Source organism: Mchenga conophoros, linkage group LG16 (genome assembly GCF_057382185.1).
Source record: "Mchenga conophoros isolate Kocher_MC1m ecotype Shallow Benthic linkage group LG16, M_conophoros_male_GT1.1, whole genome shotgun sequence".
In the NCBI taxonomy this organism is placed as follows: Eukaryota; Metazoa; Chordata; class Actinopteri; order Cichliformes; family Cichlidae; genus Mchenga; species Mchenga conophoros.
The window spans coordinates 11,053,371-11,072,168 of record NC_140541.1 but is presented as its reverse complement, the minus strand read 5'-3'; the positions used below and the strand labels follow the sequence as shown (position 1 = coordinate 11,072,168).

Genomic DNA, 18,798 nt, shown 5'->3' with positions numbered 1-18,798 from the left:
CATTTCTAAACTGGATTGAGCCATGAAGAAGTAAAACAGTGAGGTCATGACCAGGTTAGGCTTTGTTCCACTAGCTTAAATGCAAGCTCTTGTGGGAATTTCAATGGTCTTTGTGAAAAAGGATAAGCATTCTATTGAGTGTTACTTTGTACTGCTGCTCAGACACATTTTATAACAAAATTAAACCTGGATTCTTGTTTGATAATAATCCAAGAAAAATAGTTTAATTTCATATCATGATCTCTTCTAATGTCAGTTCTCTGAGGACCTTTCAGAGTAAATAAAATAAGATTATTATTCAGTGACAATAATTTATGTTTGGAAGTGGGACTCTGTTCTGAGACCTTCCTGGCCTGCCACTCACAAATGTGCAAAGTCAAAAGGCAGCGAGAGCAGCTGCAGATTTGTCTTATCAGTAACAATGACATGACTTTAATTAAGTGAGAAAGAACATGAATAGCATGATATGGAAGAAATGAGGGTGGAGGTGGCTTTGTGAAGGAGCATGAGCCTGCATACAGTGACAGCTCCCACTGTATGCAGGCTGAAGCAGGTTGTGAGATTTGTGAGATTTGCCAATAGGATGTTCATCTGAGTATCCGCAGAGCAATCAGCTGATGATTTTGAAAACAACTGATCTGCCAAGATTGCTGGCTAAGCTTCAGGCTACGGCCTGCCAGAAACAATGCTATGCAGAGATTTTTCAACATTTTCAGCAGCTCGCACAGTGTTTTTCTCCTCTGTGATTTTGTTAATTCCAAATTTTGTGCACCCAAACTCATTCATGGATTCACCTCATTGGTCAAGCGCTGACAGTTAAGATCAAGAGTGATTTTAAATGAAAGTTGCTTAAAAACATCAGTATTTGAAAAAGTACCATTTCTGAGTGATTTTGAAACACGTTTTTAAGTGGCATGTTCTCAATAAATGGTCTCTACTGAATTTTAATTTTAAGTCTGTGAATATCAGTCAGGTGTAAATAAAGCTTAACTTCGGGGAAAACCTGAAAAATGCAGTTTTAAATAATTGAAGAAAGATATTTATCAGTCAAGTAGCAGAAGATGTAATGTTGACACCACACAGCACTAAAATGCATCACTGTTGATACAATGCAGTGAAATTGCCTTTTGGAAGATATCATCCGGAACACTGAGACTAAAGCACCATTGTTCATCCAGGTAAAGCTATTTTCACAGATTCAACAAATATGTACTCTCTGCCCTTCTGCAGATTACGGTTGGCCCCTGCCCTCTGATCTTTGCCCCATCTGGATCTATCTGGACGTCCTGTTCTCCACAGCATCCATCATGCACCTTTGTGCCATTTCTCTGGATAGATACATTGCCATACGCAACCCAATCCACCACAGCCGCTTCAATTCTCACACCAAGGCCCGCATCAAGATCATGGCAGTGTGGACCATTTCAGTGGGTAAGTACACACATGCAGACCTAAACACCAACTATCTACGGTCTATATATCTGTCAGTAAATTGTGGGATACTGAAGTCTTCACAGGCCAAAAATGCTGCATTAGATTGAATTTGAGATGCCTTCAACACTAACAGAGAGAAAACACCAACTGGTAGCAGCATGCAGTATGTCAGTGAACAGAGCAACAAGGATATGATGGGATGACAGTGTGGGACATTTTGAGTCTTGGCAGAAGAAGCTACGACAAGCAATGAGAATGGACAAGAAATGTTGGAAGTGCAGGTGGATCAAGAATGGATATTGCACTTCACATTGATTTAAAACAGGGAGAATACAACTTTGAAATCTAACCAAAAAATAAAATGGTTCAGAAAAGTGTTATGAATCAAATAATACCACAAAAAATCAAAGCACATTCTTCTGAAACACTGCTTGAAAAGCCTTTAATTTCCTCCAGTATTGATTATTCCCCGGTGAATAAAAAGCCTTCATGTCATAATGCTTACATTATGATTTTATGGCTCTCATTTTCAAGCAAGTCAACAAAACCCGGAGGTGTCCATAGTTTATTTTTTTAGGTTTCTTATAGAAAAACTTGTCTTGTACTGTAGGTATTAAGCATCAGACAGAGAAATGCAAAATCTGTAAAAAATGGCAGCACGGCATAAAATTCAAAACAAAAGACATGTCATGTGAAAAGATCTTGGATCACGTTTGTTTATGTGTACTTAAGACCTGAAAAGATGTTAAGCGGATCTTTAAGGTCGTGATGCTCAAATTTTCTCATTTACAGAGAGGCGACCCTTCTTACTCATGGTCCTAAGTATGTGATAGAGTTAAGACACCAGTTAACAATCCATAAGTAACTCAAAGAGCAAACCTTGTGGGACACAACAATTAGTGAAACACAGATTATTTAAAGATTGCCAATTTGTAAATTTAAGCTGCCAAACATCATCCTGGGTAATGCTAGCTTGCCAGGTACAATAAGGCCTCAGTCACACAGGCCTATGTGACCCCCTGACAGCCTCCAGTTGCTAGAGAAAAATGTGTATTCCCTGAAGAGGAGCTGCTGGGTGCTCCTGGCTCTTGCTAAGTTTAAAGAAAAGCAGAAAGCACCCAACATCCCTTTATGGTTGCTTTGGTTGCTGGCACATTGCAGTTTTCACTCTCAGTTTGCATGAAAGATGCACTTGCCAATCATTCTTTGAGCTGTAGTGAAACTTAAAAAAAAATCTGTGATGCAATAAAGAAAGAGAGACTGTTTACAAGTAAACATTTTGTCTGCAATTAACTCATTTGCAAAGGAACATCTTTTACTTTGAAGGCATATGGTTTCTGATTTACATCACACATTTCACAGTTTCAGTACAGCTCTTGGGTAGTTTGTTAGTGTTTGCAGGGAAACACAAAAACTACTGGCAACCACGGCAACCTGCTACAGACCAAATTGATTGCAAAGAGGTTGTCAATGCAACACTGTGTATTTCTTTGTAACCAGTTTCTCATTAGGGACTGACAGCAACTACTTGCATTGTAGAATTTACACTTTTCCTTTCCAACTGGTAGTTGGCCTCTTTATATGACTGGGGTCTAACCATGTATATAGCCATCTACTAGGTCATCAAGGTGTGGTCCTTACCAGTATCTACAGAGGATTCAGGCCCGGCTCCTGTCAGAGCGAGAGAGGGTTTTTGAAACCTCTGCTTTGTGCTTGATTTCAAAGGCAATTAATTGAACATTTAAGTTCACTTTGTATCTTATTCTGTTTTCATAGACTGTGGGCTAGCAGTCTTGTGTGGCTTGCCTAAAGCAGCATTCATACAAGGAGTCACTTTTATTGACTTCATTAAAGTATAGAAAAGGTGAAATGAGGATAATGTGCTTCTTGAGGCTAAGAGCCATTTCCCCCAAAGTTTCCCAGCCACACTGTCGAAACAGTAATGGGAATAAGTCAGTACACTGAGGTTTTAAAACAGTGGAACTACACCAAACCTAAATCACTCGCAGAAGCCTTGGTCTACATATTTTACATCTTTATTTCAGTTCAGGATTCTTTTACTTTATTGTTTATGCTGCTGAAATTAAAAGAAGTCTCTGTAAAAATGTAGCCATGTACATGTAAAATGTTGCCTCTCTTAATTCTAAGATGTTATGTGCAAGAGCATCATAAAAATGACCGTATATTTAGCAGGTCTTAAAACTACTTACATAAAAATGAACAGCAAAGCAAGAAGGTCTTTTTTTATTGACCAAAAATGAAGTCAAAATGCAGAAGCAATGTTTGAAAAACGAATTCCATCCTTACTACTTCCACAGGAAATAACAAGGTAAGTAGCAGCCATGTCCTGCTAATCAAATTACTGGATTAACTGATCATCAGCAAATATGAGCACATCTATAAAAATATAGTTTTCGCTGTTAAAACAATGTCAAAGAGGAAATACATCACCAACCTTAGAGAAGCAACTGTTGCTGCCCATAAGTCTAGAAAATATGTGATTTCTTTATCATGTGACTATACTATATATTAACAACACTGTCTTCACCAGATTTACATAAAAAATTAAATATTCACTCAAATATTTGCTAATTTTTCAATAATTTACTGTTGAACTCATCATGTAAACTAAACTTAGAGGACAATTTGGTGTTTGATTTGACACAAGGGTTGAGGCAGTACATCAGTGCTGTATTTTATTTGACATGTGCTCTTTGTAAATATCGGATCTCTAATAAAGGCCAGGATTCTTTTGCTATGATTTACTTGGATAAAACAGCAGAAATTAAAGTTCTCTGAGTTCATAAACAGTTAAACCGAAGTTACCTAAGAGAGAATATAGTGAAGAGGAATAAAAAGAGTACAATCCTATTCATCAAAAGCATTGCAGCCAGCTCCTCATAAGATGCAATTTTCCACAAGACGTTTATGGCTTCATATAATTTTTTGGAAAGGACGGGGAACAATCAAGTCTTGATAATTGGTTTCTGCTAGTCTGGCTGGTCTCCAGCTGTTCAGTTCAATGGACATAGATGAGCAGGAAATGTAATGATGGGACCGTAGTCAAAGACTTCCAACCATAGTGGTGGTTGGATGGGAGTGCATATTAGCTTTAATTATTTACTAAGAAAAACAAGAAACATTAAAGATGAAATCAAAGATCTCAGCTTCACGTGATTGCATGTAACTGGCAGTGTGCAAAAATATCATCAGATGTTGGTGAAGTTTGCACTTTTTCTGCTTCAGTTTTTCTGTCCCTCACAGCAAAATCTCCAGTGTTAATTTAACACTGGAGAGTGTCTATATGGGTCCACACCTCTGAGTGTTAAATACAACACTGTTACTGTTGAGTGTTAAATTAACACTTTTGACAGTGTTATATGTTTAAAAGTAACCTAGTCAGTTTTGAAGATTAACAATGGCTAACACTGAGCAGTGCTGATTTTCTAACACTGGAAAATAACTCAAAATGTTAGAAATATTCCAGGGTTAGAAAATCAGCACTGCTCAGTGCCAGTCCTACTGATTGCCAATACTTTGGGGGTGATCAGAACAAGAAGAACCAGAAGATCCCAAAGAGTTAGTGACGTTTTCACAGAGTTACTTACAGAAACCTTTTGCAACGTTTGCATCTCATTGACCTTGTTTACTAAATGAACTCAATTATAATAAATTCATTATGTTGGCTGCAGCCAAATTAATCCGTGAGTGAGTTTGGACCTTTAGGGAGGGTAAGAACTGCAACACCGAAACAAACCAGTGAAAAAAGTTTTCCCTGAAAGAAATTCTGATTGTGAATGTAATAATGATTAAGTCTAAAAATCAAGATTAGAAATCAGCATGGTGCTTAGTTAAAAGAAAATAATGTCCGACCTGTGTTACCCTCTTGTGCTTCTATGTTAGTTATGAAAATGGAAATTACTCACACATTATGTTCTTTAAATACAGGGACGATTTAGACAATATAATATTAATATTTCATCAACTGGAGAAACTGTCAGGTTAGCTCTGACCATTTTCTGACCTTGTAGCTGTGACAGATGCAGCAAAAATCACTGATAAGATCTTTTTTCCTCAAAATACTACTGTCAGTAAACACAACATCCACAAAGAAATGTGACATACAAACACATCAGTCCAATCTTCAACACACAGTTAAACAAAAAAAGGTAAGAGGAAAGATCTCGATGAGCTTTAATGAAGCATCTCAGCCTCAAATAAGCACAATACAAGCATCAGCGTGAAAGACATTAGACTTTCTAATGGTAGAGGTAAATGGCCTGCATTTGTATAGCGCTTTTCTAGTCCATAGGACCCCAAAGCGCTTCACACTACATTCAGTCATTCACCCATTCGCGATAGCAAGCTACATTGTAGCCACAGCTGCCCTGGGGCGCACTGACAGAGGCGAGGCTGCCGGACACAGGCGCCACCGGGCCCTCTGACCACCACCAGTAGGCAAACATGGGGTTAGTATCTTGCCCAAGGATATTTGGCATGCAGCCAGGATGCAGCCTGGGATCGAACCACCGACCTTCTGATTAGTGGCTGACCTGCTCTGCCACCTGAGCTACAGCCACATAAAGGGCACTGGAGGAAACCGCACTACGAATGCATTAATGGTTTTGGTTATTATCCCGCTTTTTATACAAAAAGCATGGTGTACTGCTTTTAAAGAATGACAAAAAGACCATTTTTAACTTCGTCTAATTTATTTCAGTGATCTCAGGGTCTAGTTGCATCTATACCACAGTCTGTATATAAAGAAAAAACTTTTCATCACAACAAGAACTTGAAATATATTACATATATTGCAGTCGTAGCCGGGAGATACAGATGTGTTATTAAGGTCCCACCTAATTAACAGTGTAAAAAGTGTTGTTTTTAGCACATGCTGTAACTCTGTGGAATTCCAGCTCCAAGTGTCAGGAAGAGTCAGTGAAAAAACTGCATTCTGTATAATATGTTTTAACCATTGCTTTAATGCCAGCAGCATTTATCCAGCCTCTCTTATGACGACTTTCCCCAGTGCTGTTTCTGTGAATCTTTCAAATAAAAACATAGTTACATAGTTTGAAGGATTATGAACGCTAGTTTGGTCCCAGGTCTGCAGTTTGTTACATCGCCTGGATCAGTAGAAGGGTTTCTAATCAACTTCAATCAGCAGCTTAAAAAGACTGGTGCATAGCCATTCAATAAAGGTCAGATCTAATGTAGGTGTGTTAATTAGTGCTTCGGTATCCTTGAACACTTTAACTGGCATGGTGTCTAAAAGACATTTGGCATTAAAAGACATAAAGACATTTCCTGTAGTTAACTCCTTAATAGTTAACTCCTTAACAGCCTTAATATGAATTAATCAGGTCTTTCAGATGATTTCAAAGATGCTGCTCTGGATGGTTAAACATGCAGCTTGGAGAGGCCACAAATTTGGACTCTGGAACTTTGGGGAAAAAAAGGTGAAGATATACAAAGTAAATGATAAGCACTAACTCAACAGGCACAAGCCGATGATTGTGTCATGACCTAAACCTAAACACGAAGACAAATCAGTGGAGAGACGTTAAAAGAAAAGTGCATGCAAGCCAAAGCATCATAAAAGCATCCTATGGGATTCTATGATGAAAGACGTCAGTTTCTTGATGCTGTAGTGCGGATGAACTGAAGGGTACTGATGCTTCCAGGCCCAGGTGATAAAAGCACTCCTGCTAGCTAAAGGATAAAACAAAACTGTAACTGTGATCCTAAAAGCTACTGTTGAGTGTGATTTAAAATCTGACAAACTTCCTTTTTGTAACTTTTTGCTGCCTTTTATTCAAATACATTTGATTTGACATTTGTACATTTTCAAATAAGGCTTAGGTGTCCAGATATTTGTTTCAAGGCTAGCGAAGCGATCTAAAGGGAATCTGTACACCTTTATGCTCATCTATAAAAGAACCTTCCTTGCAGTTTGATTCATTGTTGGTCAAGTAGTTGCAATCAAATTCAAGAAGTGATTTATTTCGGTGGAAGAAACTAGCCACAGTTGTTTGTATAATAGCAAATCTAAAGGTCTTAAAGGCCTCACAACATTTACAGATAAAGAAAAAATGAGAAAGGAGTTCAAAGGAGTGAACGTCCTTCCTTTGATGGCTGAGGAGGCAATAAGAGCTGTAAGACGGGAAAAGGTGGATTACAACAATTTAATATTGTTACAGTGTGTTGTTGAGAAATACACAATTCAGCACTGAAATTATAATAAATTGACAAAGTCTGTTGCTATGACAGGACCATCATAATGAGTCAAATTAAACAGTTCAAAGAAATGATTGTGAATGAATGAATTCAATAGCAGCCTTCACATTTGATGAAGGAGGTGGGGTGGAGAAAAGAATTAAAGAAGCAAAAACAACCATAAAAAAACATTTATTTATTGGAAAACTGAAACAAGAGATAACTTCCCTCCAAATGCTTTGTCCATTAAACCAAATAACATTTTGTCCAGTCATTATATTGTCTCCAAACTTTATTGACCAAAAGCAAAGACACTGATTTATTTAGAGCTGTCAGCCTCCCCTAATGCCTCCGAACTCCCGAATAACCCTGAGTTCCGTGTTTGCATCCTGTTGGCTCCACTTCATTAACTCTGTCCTTCTGCACCGTGGCTGCTAATGACTGACTCATGCCACAGTAGCTGACTAATAATTTAGCCTTCCATCCTAGCCCAGCTCCACAGCACGAAAGCTAAGATTCACTCATCATTTACTGTATAGTCCAAATAAACTGACGCAGGTACGTAATTTCCATAAGATCCAGTTTCAGGTGGAGTTAAGTTTGACTGCTATAAGTGTGCTGTTATACATTTAATGGTAGTGATGTGCAATACCACTGATGTCCTTTTCTAATCTGATACCACACATGACTCTGCTTACAATCAGCCATTAGTGTGAGCTGATTGACTGAGCGCATGTGTGTGTTTTATTGCAATAAAAATAAAATAAATGTTCATATCTCCACTACTCAGAAATTGTAGATGCACCACCAGTTTTCACCTCGCTGCACATTAATTAAAATCAGCTGACTGAAGCTCAGTAGCTCGGTTTGAAAAGGAAAAGCTAAGTAGATGTTGACCGGTTAATTAGTGGATGGCCCACTCTTCTTCCTGTGCTGCATCTCTCCAGTAGTTATTTTGTGTATATTATTCATTTTTCTTAAGCCTACACATTGTCAGTGTAATTTAGTAGCACAATGTAACTCAGTAATAACAAATGCCAAATAATGCAAAAACACAAAACCAACCAAAGAAGAAGGAAAAAAAGCCTAATTGCTAAAAAGAAATTCTGCTATTTAAAAAAAAAAAAGTAAAACAAAGAAGCAGTGTACAAATGTTGCTAAGGAGGCACACCTGATTGTCCACTAATGAAGACTTTGTCCACATATTCACATTCTTTGTTGTGTGACTGTGTGTGTGCGACATCACTGTATGAACATGCATGCAGAAAAATACCATAAAATGACAATTTAAGTGAAACATTACAGCAGAAAAAACCTAAATAAAGGACTAAATCTACTTAAAATGGACAGATATATTTACAAAACAGATACAATTTACAAAACAGATACAGTGTGAACACAAGATGCAAAAAAGACCACAGACACACAAACAACTAAAAACAAATGTAACCAAAAAACTGAGGTGTGAACTCAACAGAAACGCATAGAGAATGACTTTAAAATCACCCTGAAAAATCAGAAAGGGGTTCAAAGAAAGAGCCACTACTAACGAGAAAGAAAGCTAAAAGGATAATACACACAGATGTAAAGTAACCACAAAAAGACATGACTGAGAGACTCGACACGACCAGGAAAAGGGGAAAAGAATGAAAACAAATATGTGCAAAATAACCAGAGAGATCAATCAAAATGAAAGAATGAGTGACAAATCAGCCACAAAGAGATTCACAACACATCTCAGTGTCTCGTGTCTATGAGGGGAGAGTGGGAGGGCTTTTTCACATCTGTGCCCAGGAGCTTTTTTCTGATTTTGATCATTTCACCTGTCCTGCTCAGTTTCATTTCCACACTGTTTCCCGAAAGCGTCTCTTGTGCTTGGTTTCTGACAGGAGACATGTTTTCTGTCCTCCAGCCTTGAGGGGCTACATGACTCACAGACATTAAAGTTTGTTTTGGTGATGCAACCTGCACTGGTTAACGTTCGGCTGAGAACTTTTCTTCATTACTCTCGGTTATTTCACGCATGCAGGAACAGTTCTGCCCGTGATTAGTTTTAGCTGGAGAACAAACTTGTCTTTCAAAACATCCTCATTTAAACTATCACCTCACATCGCTTCAGGCCGCTGGTTATTTCCATTAGTTGTATTTCCTGGCTAAAACAGTTTACCTCTTACTTAATATCTTAACATCCACCAGTGAGCATGATGGTGGTTAGCACTGTTGCATGGGTTAAATTTACTGGTCACCCGGGGTCTTTTTGTGTGGACTTTTCTCCTTTTCCCGTGTTGGTGCCCCCCAGGTGCACTGGCTAAAGCTTTAATTATACTTTTGTCCACATGCTAAGGTCTGCTTCGGTCCAACTAACATAAAGTTCATCATCAGACCATGAGCGCAAGAGTCCACGCCAACGTTTGAGTGCCTTCCTGTTTTTTGTGAATGCACAGACTCAAAACAAGACTTACAATATGCCATGCACCCAAGGCAGCAGACCTCAAAGTATAACAGGAATAACTACCCATTGTGTTGGTAGCACCAGAGTGTAATTTCACTAGCTGGGCCCACGTCCTCATTTTAGGTTTGACAGCGTTTTAGTAGGTAAAAGTGAATGCTTTGACATGAATTGAGCTGCGGTTTGGGGAAGGCATCGAAGGGGACTGGTGATGGTTCCTGGGCCTGGCAGATCCCCGTGTACTAAATAGAAGTGAAGAAGTTAAAGAATAGAGAACAAGGAGGGAGGGAGGGTGGGGGAACCTATTTAGATGACAACCCGAAGGAGCGTGTTTGGAGGCGTGGTCCTGCTCCTGAAATTCCAATACATTATCTCCAATAAATATAGTATATTCAAAGTTTATCTCAACAGTCCAACAGTCCAAAAGCAAGCCTGAAGGGTGTAGATGGGAGAGTTTGTGGCTCTACGTCTCTTTGTTTGCCCTGTGGTTGGAGGGCTCTCTCCTTCGCTCCTTGTTGACAAAGCAATTGAGAGTATTAATGGACACCCATCAGGTTACCTACAGCACTCTAAGAGGAATTATGCCAAAGCTGCATTTTCAGCACATGCTAATCAAGAATCATTACAGGAGCTAGAACACGTTCCTGGAAAGTCCATAGAACGTGGATGTTAACAGGTTAATGTCTCTAAATAGTTAATATAATCTGCTCCTGGGACTCTGGGAAGCATTAATCCCCTGCAGCAGAGGGAACTCTTGCTCTTTCTTGGGGCCATCCTCATGTGAGAGTTTCATCACAGTGTTTGATGGTCTTTGCAACTGCACTTTAAACTTTCAAAGTTGTTAAAAACTTTCCAGATGTGTTGGAGTTATTTCTTTTTTTTCTTATTTTGGTCTTCATTATTCTTCCACACTGTAAAATGTAAAACAAAGGGGAAAAAATATTGAAAAATTTGGCTGACTGGAAGGTTCGACATCAGTCTAAAAGCTAAAGGTATTTTTTAAAATTGCTGAGTGGTGACGTGCTGGTAAAGTGCACCGCTGCATATAATGGATAAAACCAGCAGTGTGCTCTTTAATAGCGCTCAGTTTCGATGTTCTTGGTTCCTTTTAAGAGACCGACCCAAGTCTACCTGACATTTTCGTTTTATTTTCTTCCTTCGTTACTCTCGTCTTTCTTTCAAAACATTACTACATTGCATTGACATTGCACTGACTCTTTCTTCAACATGGTTTTTCTAATTAACATTTTAAACTGCACTGACACTGGGTTAAGAACTCAACTCCCTGATCTTCAATGAACTTTTCAGTTTGTTAACTAAAACGAAGCTGCTTGCTGATGAATCGGTCAGTATGTGAAAATGTCGAGATGCAGGGAAACAATCGGCCTTTGCATTAAGTTTGCTCTAAAAGCCACAGACACGTGACTAGCAGGCAGTATGCAAGACAAAATGTGAAATGCACTAAAAATATTTCTATAAATTGTTTAAACAAGTCGGTTTAATTACACAAGTGCAGCCAGCAATCCAACATATGTGAGGAAATGTGAGGAAAGAGATCACAGCATTTAAGTATTATTTGATAAATAGAAACTGTTCCCTGCAGTATATTTGAAAGCCTCCTGTAAGTGCTTAGAGCTTTTATGTGTAATACACTATGCATGCAAAAACCTCAGGGCTAAAACCTACCAACTAAGCGGAGGATCCACAGAGTCAACATCACGATGAGTTGAATAATGCGATGTCAGTGGGGCAGGCAGCCAGTCCTGCCTTCAGGCACATTGGAGCACCCCGAACACGCCACAGTGGCACACTACCCCGCCTCGGCGCCTCCTAGGGATTGAGTTTGTCTGAGAAAGGAGGAGAGCGGAGCCCGGTGGCTTCCTTGTCAGAGTGTTGTGGTTGTTGTTAACTCACACCTGCTCAAGCTACTGCAGTGAGCTGAGGTTATAGTCTGATCTGATTGGACCTAGCATCAGGACTTACAGATTCCTGCACAGAGGAGAATAGGAGGGTGTAGATGCTCACACTGACATGCATGAATGCATGCTGATGATGTGCGAGTGTGTGAGATAGTGAGAACATCTCTAGAGTTACATAACTGAAATGTTCATGTATTTCTTTACAGATGCGTTACGCTGCACTCACAAACCACACATACACAGGCCTCAAAAGCACCCTGAAAAGGATTTTAGAATGCGGCAAATGATAAACTAAAAATTATAAACATCCTTCAAGTGTTCTCTGAAAACATCATAAGAACTTGTAGATAAATGTTGCCATTGTTATAAAAATGAGGACCTGAATTTTTAAATTTTTTAGATGTGTTATTTTGACGCAGACCTCTGCATGTGGTGAAGTCGCTGTGCTGACTTAATCCTGAGAGCAGCCATTGAACTGGGCATGAACAGTTTTTTTGAAGAGTTAATGTTAAAACTGAATCACCACATAATCGTTCCTCCTTGATGTAAAAAACCTTAATAATAAATGCATCAGTATTATGTACAGAGGAGAGAGGAGGAGACAGTGTTGGGGAGTAACGGAATACATGTACCGCCGTTACGTATTTAAAATACAAAATATGAGTAACTGTATTCCGTTACAGTTACCGTTTAAAAAGGTGGTATTTAGAATACAGTTACTTTGTTGAAATAAATGGATTACACTGCGGTACTTTCCTGTTTCATTTTGTCGCGGGTCAGGACTGTTTGGGTTTTGTTTGACAGCTACGTTCTGTTGTTCCAGGTGGCAGCGTTACGGTTGCCATGGTTACTGGGTGACGCTCTCTCTCTGCGTGTTTCCTGGGTGAGAGAGCGGCTTTTTGTTGTTGTTGTTGTTGTGCTAAGCTAACAGGCAGAATGCTACAAGCATAGCTCTAAAGAATGTAGCATCATGTGCAGTATAGTCCGTGCTGCAGGGAGAATGGACTGCCATACCCGTTATGTGTCTGTGAGCGCGAAAAGGGAGAAAAAGGCGAGTGGAAAAGTACGAGTTGTCATCGAGCAGAAACGGGAGCTGGAAGCATGTAAATATAATAATAACCACTGCAGCCAAGAAGAGTGCCTGACGAGCCCAGTTGTAAGTAAGCTATTAAGACTCGACTGTAGGCTGTGTTCGTGTTTTCCTCTGAAACAATAAGTTCCGTTGGAGCAGCCTTTCAACGCCTCTGTCTGTCTCTCGCAAGTAAAGTTGACCCACACAACAAAGTAAAGCTAGTTTTCGGCTACGAGCCGACAGGGACCCCGCCGTATTAGTCAGAGGTCCCTTTACTACAGTTCGGAGTCGCGGACCTTCAGTAATAGTAATAAATCACAGCAATAGTACATTCACGTTGTTGTAAAAAGCATGATAACATATTAAGTAATCCAAAGTATTCCGTTACGTTACTCTCATCGAGTAACGTAACGGAATACGTTACAGAATACATTTTGGGGCATGTATTCTGTAATCTGTAATGGAATACATTTTAAAAGTAACCTTCCCAACACTGGGAGGAGAGAGGTACAACACTGAGCATCTACAGCCATCTGTAAAACACCTCGAAGCTCTGTCATAATTTGGGACTGACTTTCAGCCAGTGGTGTTGGACATCTTGTTAAAATTGATAGAATTACAAGTGCAGAGAAGTACTGCCAGATCCACCATGCAATACTGTCTGCAAAGTGTCTGATTGGAATCGGCTTCATTTTTCACCATGACAATAATCCCAAACGCGCTGCCAATCCAATAAAAGCATCACCTGGTTAGAAAAACACACAGTGGGACACTCAGTCATGGCCTAAATCAGGGGTGGTTTAAAACATTTGTACAGCGCTACATATATTTTGCTTGGGAAATTCCTTATATAAGGTAAAATTATTCAAGCTCTATTTTATGAGTGCATAGTTATCTATTTATACCAGAGAGTATCTTGAAGTGGAATCAGAACCTTTTAGAACAAAGTGCCTAGTGTTCTAATTTATGTTTGTCTAACATTTCATTTTCTGTCTGTGAATGGCTACCCAAGCAATATGGGCTATGTAGGTCAGCTGCTAAGCTTGCCAGGGAGAAGGGGAAGCTTCCCTTTATGTGTCACTTACATGGTTCACGAGCATAATATATTCACTCAGTCTGATTTCATTGTACTTTGTCAAAACACTGTATTTAACCAAGCCTGAAAGATTATTAGAATTTGAAATGAAAATACTTTCAGAATCTCAGCATCAGGGTTTGAACTCAAAATGCACCTGAAAACTGGATAGAAAGAGTATTGATATGATGTATAAGCAGGTTACCTTATGCAGATGAGCTACTGCATAACAATCAGCACATTGTTTGTAAGTAAGTAAAAAGTAAAATTTTATTTATATAGCACATTTCTAGATAAAAGATCACAAAGTGCTTTACAAGGTATAAAACAAAAACAGTCAAAAGTTAACAAAATGCAATTACAAAAAGATTTGTGCAATAACAAACAATTTAGGTGCCACAGTCTGTAACATGGCTATTATAATGAAAGTGGAGATTATATCAAAGAGGAGAAATGTATAGAAAAAAGTGTTAGGTGACAAAACAGAAATGAGAAGTGAGACAGGGATGTTGGAAACAGGCCAGATGTATCTCCTTGTAACAGCAGTTGATGTGTGAGACATTCGTAAAAGTGAGACTCCATCTGCTTGTGTGGGACAAACAACTTTAAAGACTCATGAATTTCTAGCATTGCCTGTTAAGCATGAACACCACAAATATTGATTCACTGGGGTGGAAACATATTTTGACACAAACCACATTTATTACAGACCATTTCCTGAGAGGCTTGTTTTCCCTTTTCCGCTCAGTGAAGTCAGAGAGAAGACATCTGCGTCACTCAGTACTGAAGTCTTCTTTTGTTTTTGCTGCTTTACCTCCTGCTGGGGCTCTTACCTGATATTATGTGAATAAATGATCACGAGGCAGAAAGCTTCAGAGTGAGCGGAAGAGACTGCATTTCAAGTAAACAACATACAGTTAAATGCAAAACATTTACATCACTTATAAACAGTTGCTAGTGTCCAAGTGCTCAGCAACTTGGCACAAACTAATTGCATATAGATGGTTAAGATCAGGCAGAGCATCAGAATAGGGGAACGGAGGGGATTTAGGTGACTCTGATTGTGGAATTCAGAGTTACTTAAGAATGTCATAAATTGTTTCAGAAACTGTTGAGCTACTGAAAGTTTCCTGCACAATTATCCATAGGGTTTACACAGACTGGCCTAATAAAGAAAATATCCTGTGAGAGGCAGTTGTCTTGGCACAAACGCCCTATTGTTACCAGAGCTCAGAGGAGAATTTGGGCTGACAGGAAGGCAAAAGTAATTCAAATAACCACTTGTTGTTTGGAAGAGCATCTCTCAATGCACAACAGCAGAAGACCACACCGGGTCCTTCTCTTTTTATCTAAGAACAAAAAACTGAGCCTACAGTTTGCATAATTTCACCAAAACAGAACATATGCATCTTTGTTTAATCAGTGAGCTTTACTCATGTTAATTTTGTCAAATTTCAAAACCTGCTGCAAAAGAACTGGGACAAAGCAATCACTGAACTGTGGAGAACCTGAAAACCTTTCATCTGTTAAATAGAAAACAATAGAATTTTCAAATTTTCGTTTTTGTAACATTCATGAAAACATTACCCAAGAACTTAGACTTACACTAAGCTCAAATAAGTGACATTTATCTCATTCTCAGTTTGAAAGGGAAAAGCCTCAGTATACTTCCTCCATACCCTTCAACTTTTCCTTTAAGTGCAGTTTACTGTTGTCTTTGTCATATTGCAGCTTACTGTACCAATAGTAAAATTAATTTCATTAAAAAGAGATTATGATCCAGGGCGCTGCAGAAAGATCCAAAATAAACATTCACGTCTGGAGACATGAATGGCACAGTCCCGTGCATGAAGATAGAAAACAGGCCCATTCAAAGGTCAGAATTAAAATGGATTTAACAGAAGAATAACATGACTTGGATGCTGCCAGCTCTTTGTGAAAAATTGACTAATTAAAGCCAACAGCAAAGACCAGAGTCTTTGTCACCACGACATGTTTGCCAATTTTGTAGCCACTTGTCATCCTGGTGTCTTCCAGTACTGAATGTCAACATATTTACAGCAGGAAATAAGACTCTAATCCATCTAGAGCTGCTGCTGTGATGTGAACAAACCCTCATCTAACTAACAGAGTCTGCTGGCTACAACACAGAGCTGACGGCTGGCAGGAAGAAAAAAACCCTCATGTGGTTGTGGTTGCATTATTTTTCAGTCTCAAGATAATATCTATATTTGTATAGGTTTACAATCTACAGTGGGGCAAAAAAGTATTTAGTCAGCCACCGATTATGCAAGTTCCCCCACTTAAAATGATGACAGAGGTCAGTAATTTGCACCAGAGGTACACTTCAACTGTGAGAGACAGAATGTGAAAAAAAAAAATCCATGAATCCACATGGTAGGATTTGTAAAGAATTTATTCGTAAATTAGGGTGGAAAATAAGTATTTGGTCACCTCAAACAAGGAAAATCTCTGGCTCTCACAGACCTGTAACGTCTCCTGTAAGAAGCTTTTCTGTCCCCCACTCGTTACCTGTATGAATGGCACCTGTTTGAACTCATCATCTGTATAAAAGACACCTGTCCACAGCCTCAAACAGTCAGACTCCAAACTCCGCCATGGCCAAGACCAAAGAGCTTTCGAAGGACACCAGGAAAAGTATTGTAGACCTGCACCAGACTGGGAAGAGTGAATCTACAATAGGCAAGCAGCTTGGTGTGAAAAAAATCAACTGTGGGAGCAATCATCAGAAAATGGAAGACATACAAGACCACTGATAATCTCCCTCGATCTGGGGCTCCACGCAAGATCTCATCCCGTGGGGTCAAAATGATCATGAGAACGGTGAGCAAAGATCCCAGAACCACACGGGGGGACCTGGTGAATGACCTGCAGAGAGCTGGGACCAAAGTAACAAAGGTCACCATCAGTAACACACTACAACGGCAGGGAATCAAATCCCGCAGTGCCAGACGTGTTCCGCTGCTGAAGCCAGTGCATGTCCAGGCCCGTCTGAAGTTTGCCAGAGAGCACATGGATGATACAGCAGAGGATTGGGAGAATGTCATGTGGTCAGATGAAACCAAAGTAGAACTTTTTGGTATAAACTCAACTCGTCGTGTTTGGAGGAAGAAGAATACTGAGTTGCATCCCAAGAACACCATACCTACTGTGAAGCATGGGGGTGGAAACATCATGCTATGGGGCTGTTTTTCTGCCAAGGGGACAGGACGACTGATCCGTGTTAAGGACAGAATGAATGGGGCCATGTATCGTGAGATTTTGAGCCAAAACCTCCTTCCATCAGTGAGAACTTTGAAGATGAAACGAGGCTGGGTCTTCTAACATGACAATGATCCAAAACACACCGCCCGGGCAACAAAGGAGTGGCTCCGTAAGAAGCATTTGAAAGTCCTGGAGTGGCCTAGCCAGTCTCCAGACCTCAACCCCATAGAAAATCTGTGGCGGGAGTTGAAAGTCCGTGTTGCTCGGCGACAGCCCCAAAACATCACTGCTCTCGAGAAGACCTGCATGGAGGAATGGGCCAAAATACCAGCTACTGTGTGTGCAAACCTGGTAAAGACCTATAGTAAACGTTTGACCTCTGTTATTGCCAACAAAGGTTATGTTACAAAGTACTGAGTTGTTTTTTTGTTATTGACCAAATACTTATTTTCCACCCTAATTTACGAATAAATTCTTTACAAATCCTACCATGTGGATTCATGGATTTTTTTTTTCACATTCTGTCTCTCACAGTTGAAGTGTACCTCTGGTGCAAATTACTGACCTCTGTCATCATTTTAAGTGGGGGAACTTGCACAATCGGTGGCTGACTAAATACTTTTTTACCCCACTGTACTTTATCTACTCCTCTTTTATATGATTGAGAACCTGATCTTCTTCTTTGGCCCAGAAACAGCATTTATTGAACTAGTTGGTTCTGGGTTAACTTCAGGATCACAACTTTCTTGAAATTTCTCAAACTGAAGAAAATTTCGTAAGAAGTCCAAAATAACAAAGGAAAGAAATGTCATGTGCTTTTGATTTGAATGTGTGTGTGTATGTTCATGAGATGCCTACAGTAAAACTACACATTAAAGTACTTTTGACTCTATTGTGGATAGTGTGATCAAAATCTATTTTAACTGTGTATTTCAGACCAAAATTAAGGTCAAGTGTAAAGATGGGTGAGGTCTGGCCCATGAGTACTCATGTGGTAATGACTACTGATACTACTCATGGCTTTGACTATCACCAGTGATGAATCACTGATTTCATATTCATCACTATATCCTCAGTGGCTCTGATAGAGCAGAGCACTGGATTTTCTCCATTTGAATCATCTCATAGCAGCACTTTAGCCAAAAACAGCTCAAACGGACGACACATCTGCAAGCCTCTATGGCAAACAAATCAAGACTCACAGATCAAAGAAACCAGCAGTAAAAAGGTTGTGTGAGTGTCTTTGAATTCAGCTCTCTGAAGGTTGATCATTTTCACAAGAGAAGAGAAACCCAATATCTTCCTTAGTAGCCCATTTGCCTCGAGGCTGAATGTGTGCTACAGTAGCCTTTCTTTCAGCTCCAGACAGAAAACTAACAAAAGTTTTTTCCATCTGTAGAACTGCAGC

General features: G+C 39.5%; 1 protein-coding gene across 1 annotated transcript in view; it reads left to right on the top strand.

Annotated features, from left to right (window-relative positions):
- htr2aa (5-hydroxytryptamine (serotonin) receptor 2A, genome duplicate a) overlaps positions 1–18,798 on the top strand; it is a 97,766-nt gene that overhangs the window by 66,097 nt on the left and 12,871 nt on the right. The window contains exon 2 of the mRNA XM_085248948.1: positions 1,231–1,431. Within this exon, the coding sequence (XP_085105074.1) occupies positions 1,231–1,431 (201 nt within the window). The remainder of the gene's footprint in view (positions 1–1,230; positions 1,432–18,798) is intronic.